General features: G+C 42.4%; 1 protein-coding gene across 1 annotated transcript; it reads left to right on the top strand.

The window, feature by feature from the left end:
• The first annotated feature begins 845 nt into the window (after positions 1-845).
• On the top strand, positions 846-7,365 carry tshz3b (teashirt zinc finger homeobox 3b). Its single transcript, XM_008405002.1, has 2 exons — positions 846-873; positions 3,595-7,365. Exons 1-2 carry the CDS (start codon positions 846-848, stop codon positions 7,242-7,244), a joined length of 3,678 nt encoding a protein of 1,225 aa, XP_008403224.1. The 3' UTR covers positions 7,245-7,365.
• Positions 7,366-7,842: the final 477 nt, after the last annotated feature.

Below are 7,842 nucleotides of genomic sequence, written 5' to 3'. Positions count from 1 at the left end.
AGAGTTCAAATATCTGAAGAAGTTCCATGAATGATCAGGAGTTCCTGAAACACTGGAAAGCTCTATGTCTTGAAAAACATTTTACACCAGAATAACAGATTAGAAACAATACATATTTTTAATATGTCTACTTAGTCTATATTTTAGCAACAAAAAGGTTCTTTGAATTGAAAATGTTGCTTATTTTGTCATTATATCCTTTTCTAAAAACTGTGATTAATTACAGACTGAAGTAAACTCAATGTAATGTAAAATTTTGTATAAAACTGAGTGCTTTATACAAAGGGACTCACAAAGATAGGCGAAAAAGTGTGAGCTTCACGATCCTGCAAACACCTTCCACATTTAAACTGAGGACGACAGGGAATGGAACCATCAGTCTTCTAACTGAAATATATTCTATCTCCACAGCTGTGAATGTAGCGGAATAAAATGATATACTTAATAAAATAACAAAATATTCCAGAGTGCTTCAGAAGGAATAAGTCAAATGCCACCACTGTATTATAAATTTTAATACATCATTTCTAACTCGTGCTTATCTATCTTAAACAATTTTAAGTCTAGGCCAAAGTTTATCATACTTTTGACTTCCTCCTCATTTCTTTCTTTTAAATATCACACACTTGCAAGAACACAGATGGCTGCACAAACATAAATAAACCCATGCTTCGTTCTCATCACACAAGCGTAGCTCGTTGGAGCTGCGCTGTGAGCGTTAAAGGTGATTCCGCAGTGATGTTTGTCCTCAGCTGGAGCGCCGAGCCGCTGCGTTCCACTGTTTCCTCAGTCACAGCGTTATTCTCTTAAACAGCTGTCGTTTTGGCTGATGCAGAACAGATGGCATGTACATGAGGGTCTCCTCGGCTGCACGTATGTGCAGGCACCGGATGTGTCTCTGAGACAGAAGGAGAAAGAGAGAGAGAGAGAGAGAGAGAGCGAAAGAGGGAGATATGGAGAGAGAAAGAGAGCTCCTGAACAGGGTGAAGCATGAAAACACCGTAATCTGTCTATTGTCTCCACCAGTGTTGAAAATCCAGCAGAAATGGATCATTGCTGTTTTGAGTAAGCTGTATTTCAATGCCATAAAAGAAAATTTACATAAATGCATCCAGCCGATCATGTGTCATGTGACCCAACAATTTTTTTAGAAGCTGTTCATAGTGGCGTGTTTAACGCCTCTCAGATGGATCCTCATTGTGAGACTGAATGCTGGAACAGATTGCATGTTCAACAGAGAAACCGAATGCTTGCCTGCAGGCAAAAAGTTGCTACAGTACAACACATATTGTACAACTGGTGTGTGTGTGGGGGTGTGTGCGTGTGTGTGTGTGTGTGCGTGTGTGCGTGTGCGGGAGTGTGTGTGTGTGTGTGTGTGTGTGTGTCTGTGAGAGACATGTAAGGGACTCTGGGATATCTGTCGGTGTATGCATCTGTTTATCTCATGGCGCTGTTGTATCATCGCCGATGGCAACAAAGGACCTGACAATGACAAAGGCACGTCTCTCTGTTTTGTTGCTCATGCAGCATCAGCTCATGTTCAACCTCACACAACCTGAAGAGTTTCCTGATAGACACTAGCTGGCAGCCTGCACCACTGCTCTGTGTGTTCACACATCTGGAATCAGACTGGAACCATTTGAAAATCTTGAGTGGAAGAACCATAATATGTAATGTTCATTTAATGTTAGCAGAAGAAAAATCTATATCTGTTGTTTTGAAAAATCATTTTATAGTATTGTATATCTCCCACTATTTTATTTCTGGGCTGGATTCTCAGCAGAATGATTTAAATGCATGTAAATGCAAAACATGTCCATCAAGTGCAGCATATGGAAGCAACATACACCTATTCTTCAGTCGCTTCACAGTTGTCTTCTTTTCACCACAGACATGACAGATGCAAAGAAATGATTAAAAAATATTCTTTGAGTACTATATTATTTAATTGCCCACTTTTATCAAAACTTTAAGCACATCTCACTGGAGGACTCTCATCAGAGCAGCATTTCAAAACCAATGTGATGCTGCAGATTGTAAAATGGTGGAATGATGTGTACATTTTAAATTGATTAATTTAGAAATGAAAGATGAGATGAGCAGAGGATGAATTATAATTTTTAAATTATTTTTTGGTTTGTTTGTTGTTTTTTGTCAAGCCAGCAATGCTTGACAAAATGCTTGGTCTTTTTGTCACCATTTTCTTTCTCCTGCATGAACATTTCTATCTGCTTTCAGCATATGGATTTTTATTTTTACCCATTCAGTCTGCATAACCTAAGCATCTCTGGTCTGCTAGAGCGGCATGCAATTTGCACTGGCTATAATTGACAGTAATATTAATAAATATAGACAGATTTTTTCCACTAAGCTCATGCATACAGCTTTAGGTAAATGTGGATAAACTGCATCAACACATGGAGACGATTGGTGCTCTGAAGTTATCCTCGGAGCTGTTCAGGTTTTGCATCTCTGTTCAGAATTAGAAACATGCACAACCTCTGCTTCATACACATTTAACACCCACATAGCATTGTGAAAGCACCCCTCCATGTTTATATATTAGATGAATGATGACCCGTAACAGGACCCAGTGGTGGTCACAAACCCACTGGGTCCACATGCCCATTTTTTTTTTGCCAACAAGAAGAAACACTTTTTCAAAGTGATAAAACATACAGAGGTCTAGGTATACATGTTACTGTGTTTGTTTGCTTTTTGCATGAGCATAAATCATTTCTCATCTGATGCTCTTTATGACTTTTATAGCCTTAACAAAAAAAGTGAACATCCAGAGATTTACCAAGATGCGAGACTGTGATTTGTCTTGATACATATTTTTTTCTGTGATTTCCATTGTAATATTCTTAAACTAGAGGGATTTTAATATAAATTGAAAGCTTCAAGCCCTCTCCCTGAAGCTAAACTGTAAATAATAACCTACAGTTTTTTCTTTTTTTTTCTTTTCTAATCTTTGGTAATTGAAGCAAATGAGTTTTACAGGGAGAGATTTGTCTTAGGCAAACATACATACATTTTTTTTTTTGTATTATTATTTACGAGGAGGCGAAGGCTGAGCGGTGTAATGAGTGAAAATGCATGCTTAATTTAAATGGCGAGTGTGTCTGTTAGGGAATGCATTAGAGTCTGCAGAAGAAGCATAAGACATATTAATTGACAGACAGGAACCGCTGTCTCCGAGGTTGATACAAGTAATTTATTACTTCAGAAACGAATGCCACCGCCAGAATGTGCTTCATTAATTTCAAATTTAGTTTTAATTTCAAGCTGTTGCCCCTTGAGAAGAATAAGGTGGCAAGTTATGTTTGAGAAGACATTTTTTCCTTCTCCTACATTTCATCGTTCTTTTTCGATCCCTCAGTTTCTCTGTCTTTATTCCTTTCTCACCAGTTTATTTCATGTAATACAGCATTCAGGGGCTGGAAATGGGAGGACAGGGGAATGACATTTTAAATGACTGGAAAATAATGTCTGTTTAAAAGTGTAACAACATAAATACTTAGAAAATATAATGTGCTTTCAGGGAGATCCTAACAAAGTTTTGCATTTGTTTTGTTCTCTTTTTCTGAACAGCTTATGTCCCCGACGATGAAAAAGAAGTAGCCTTGTTGGATGAGGACCTCGATGGAGAAGACTCTGCTCAAGAAGGAGAGGAGCCTGCAAGCAAGCTCCTATGTCAGGACAAGGATTTCCTTTTCAAGGACAGGCCAGAATCTGCTGGCATCCATGACTCCCCCAATGCAGCTGACTTTTCTGGTCAGGACCTGGACAGCGAGTCTCACCTGAGTGAATCCTCAGACAGAATGTCTGATTTTGAAAGCTCCTCACTGAAAATCGAGGACGACGTCCTTCTTTCTAAAGACCTTTCAAACGAACTGTCCCCCTCCTCCTCTTCAGCCATTATGGTTGCAACCAATGCTGCAGCCTCAGCAACCGGAGATGAGGCCATATTAGCTGCAACAAGTTCTGTGGCTGACAGCCTCGAGAAAATGAAGGCGATTTACACTTCCTTCCTGAGCAATTCCTATTGGTCGACACTGAATCTGAACTTGAGTCAGCCACCAGCAGAAAAGCCCCCTCGTAGTCACAGCAGCAGCAGTAGTAGCAGCAGCAGCAGCAGCTGTGGTAGCGGAGGCTATGACTGGCACCAGTCTGCTGTGGCTAAAAGTCTCCAGCAGGCTTCTCAGAACCACCACAACAGACTGAGCTTGGTGCAACATCCCACAGTGGCGGTGACAACAGCTTCTACAGAACCTAACCTCTTCAGCACTGTTCAGCTGTACCGACAGAGCTCCAAGCTCTACGGCTCCATATTCACTGGTGCCAGCAAATTTCGCTGTAAGGACTGCAGTGCTGCGTACGACACTCTGGTGGAGCTCACGGTGCACATGAACGAGACGGGCCACTATCGTGATGATAACCATGAGACAGACAGCGAGGGGGCTAAGCGCTGGTCCAAACCCAGGAAACGCTCCCTACTAGAGATGGAAGGGAAGGAAGATGCACAAAAAGTACTTAAGTGTATGTACTGTGGACACTCCTTTGAATCCCTTCAGGATCTCAGCGTCCACATGATCAAGACGAAACACTACCAGAAAGTGCCTCTGAAAGAACCTGTTACACCCGTAGCTGCCAAGATCATCTCCTCTGCTCGAAAAAGGGCCCCAGTTGACCTGGACATCCCTAGTTCACCCGACTCTAACGGAGGCACCACACCAAAGCCAGCCTCGTTCAGTGACACTAATGACATTCTGCAGAAGATAAGCAACCCCTACATTACACCTAACAATCGCTATGGACACCAAAATGGTGCCAGCTACGCCTGGCAGTTTGAATCCAGGAAGTCGCAAATCCTCAAATGCATGGAGTGTGGCAGCTCGCATGACTCACTGCAGGAATTAACTGCTCATATGATGGTGACAGGGCACTTTATTAAGGTTACTAATTCTGCCATAAAGAAGGGCAAACCAATTATAGAGTCCCCGGCCCCCACATCCAACTCTTCAGTTGAAGAAAAGGTCCAGTCAGTTCCCCTGGCTGCCACAACTTTCTCCTCTCCACCTGCCCCCGTCCCTCCTCCGACTAGCATCTCACCCATGGCAATGGTTGTGGAAATTAAAAAAGAGGAGAAGGAAGAAGAATGTACACAAGAGTCCAACATTATCAATGCCAATAACCACAACAAAGATAAGAGGACAGAAGCGGAAGACGAATCTGAAGAGAAGTTTGATATTTCTTCAAAGTACACCTATCTGACTGAAGAGGATCTGGATGAAAGTCCAAAGGGGGGGCTTGATATTCTCAAGTCCTTGGAGAACACAGTGACCTCAGCCATCAACAAAGCCCAGAATGGTGCTCCCAGTTGGGGTGGGTACCCCAGCATCCATGCAGCCTACCAGCTTCCAAACATAATGAAGCTCTCTCTTGGCAATTCTGGAAAGAGCTCTCCCCTTAAATATATGTTTAGTGGAGGGGAGATTCTCTCCCCTACTGGCAAAAGTCAGCCATTGATTTCCCCTCCCAGCTGCCAAACCTCTCCATTACTTAAAAATAACTTTCAAGCAATGGAAGAGCTAGTTAAAAAAGTGACAGAGAAAGTAGCTAAGGTAGAGGAGAAAATGAGAGACCCCGGTATGATTGCGAGTGATTTACCTCTGAGGCGAACCACGCCCTCACCCTCTGTCAGTGAGACAGAAGATCTAATCCGAGGAGAGTCACCCAAAAGAAACACTGCAGGAGACTGTAAAACCCCAGAAAATACAAGTGTAGGGGAGGTAGTACAAAATGGAAAGGGAACAAATGAAAAAGATTCTAGTAGTAGTGCTTCCACAAAGGAGTCTGGGGAGAATGGAGTGGAGCCCACTGCTGTAACACCCCCACTGCCTGCCTCTCTGTGTGGCAGCACAGCTATTATCACAGACCATCCACCTCCTGAACAGCCGTTTGTCAACCCTCTCAGCGCTCTGCAGTCAGTAATGAACGTCCACCTGGGGAAGGCTGCTAAACCGGCCCTGCCCTCGCTTGACCCCATGAGCATGTTGTTTAAGATGAGCAACAGTCTGGCAGAAAAAGCGGCAGTGGCTTCCTCCACCCCACCAGCACACACCAAAAAAGCCAGTAATGGTCATTTAGATCGCTACTTCTACCAGCAACATCTCAACAACGACCAACCTATAGATCTCACTAAAGGAAAAAATGCTGATAAAGGAAGTAATGGTGGTTCTTTGGGTTCAACTACACTTTCTTCTACTAACTCCACCCCATCAATTTCTCCCTCTTCTGCTGTCACTATGACAAAGGCTTCCGCTACGGTAGCTTCCTTCATGTCCACATCACCTTTGAGAGAAAATGCCCTGTCAGACATCTCCGACATGCTGAGAAACCTCACAGAAAGCCAAACTCTGTCCAAGTCCTCCACGCCGACCAGTCAGTCTGAGCGCTCTGACATTGAAGGTGCCACACAAGAGGAAATCGAAGATGTTTCACCTGCTCAGAAGCGCAAAGGCCGCCAGTCCAACTGGAACCCTCAACACCTCCTTATATTACAAGCCCAGTTTGCTTCCAGCTTGAGGCAAACAAATGATGGCAAATACATGATGTCTGACCTGAGCCCACAGGACAGGATGCACATCTCCCGTTTCACAGGTCTGTCAATGACTACAATATCCCACTGGCTGGCCAATGTGAAGTACCAGCTAAGAAGAACTGGTGGCACCAAGTTCTTAAAAAACTTGGATTCAGGCCACCCAGTGTTCTTCTGCAGTGACTGCGCATCCCAGATTCGCTCACCGTCCACCTACGTCAGCCACCTGGAATCCCACTTAGGCTTTCGTCTTCGCGACCTGGCTAAACTTTCTGGGGAGCAGTTGCTCAGTCAGTTATCGCAGCAACACCATCACCAACATCAACGCCACACCAAAGGACTCTCTGAAAAACTCTTCTCCAATCTCCACCCATCCAGCCACCCGCTGCCATCTTCCCTCCCGACCTCAGTACCAGTATCACTACCGATCTCGCTCTCCTCGTCCTTAACAACGTCTATGCCGTCAACTGAATCTCCATCTTCCTCTCCTGATGATGATGAAAGTGGCGCGGTGTACCAGTGCAAGCTCTGCAACCGGACATTTGCGAGCAAGCACGCTGTTAAACTTCACTTGAGCAAGACACATGGGAAATCCCCCGAGGACCATCTGATGTATGTGTGTGAGCTGGAAAAACAGTAGCACTGGCTTGGAACGATGCAAGACTTTTACAATGCAGCTCAACCTACTGCTGTGCCACTCTTTTGAGTTAAAACTGATGAAACTGCACAACAATGCCATTAAACTACTGCTAAGAGTGTTGGCACATTGTTTCTTTTTTAAACTTGAGTTTTTTTGTTTCTTTTTGTTTTAGTTACATGTGAGGAAGACCTACTCCAGTCCAAATCTCTTGATTTAACCTCTCTTATCTGACTAAAGTAGATTAATACTTGAAGCATTTTTTAACTAAAAATATAAAGTTAAATGAAAGTATAAAATAGATTCTAAAATGGCAAGATGAGTTTTTCTCTATTTAAAAGAAATTAGGTTTATTGATATTTTGGCTAAGCTGCATGCATATCAATAAAACAATTTTGTTAAATATTTTATACCTACATCTGGTGCAATTTACATGTTTTGTGGTTTTAAACTCCTGTCTGCATTTTATTATTATTATTATTATTATTATTATTATTATTATTATTATTATTATTATTATTATTATTGTATCCATGAGTCAACATTTAAAATTAAACATTGTGGGTACTTCAAAGCATAAAAATATAAGATTTACTGTACA

The sequence above is a fragment of the Poecilia reticulata genome, linkage group LG3, assembly GCF_000633615.1.
Source record: "Poecilia reticulata strain Guanapo linkage group LG3, Guppy_female_1.0+MT, whole genome shotgun sequence".
Lineage (NCBI taxonomy): Eukaryota > Metazoa > Chordata > Actinopteri > Cyprinodontiformes > Poeciliidae > Poecilia > Poecilia reticulata.
The sequence above is the reverse complement of the archived record's forward strand: the minus strand, read 5'-3'. Positions and strand labels throughout refer to the sequence as shown.

What these genes read in the sequence shown, in the direction of transcription:
- tshz3b (XM_008405002.1), top strand. Translation starts at nt 846, where the DNA reads ATGTACATGAGGGTCTCCTCGGCTGCAC. An exon ending in GAGGGTCTCCTCGGCTGCAC is followed by an intron (nt 874 to 3,594) that starts GTATGTGCAGGC and finishes TTTTCTGAACAG; the next exon opens with CTTATGTCCCCGACGATGAA.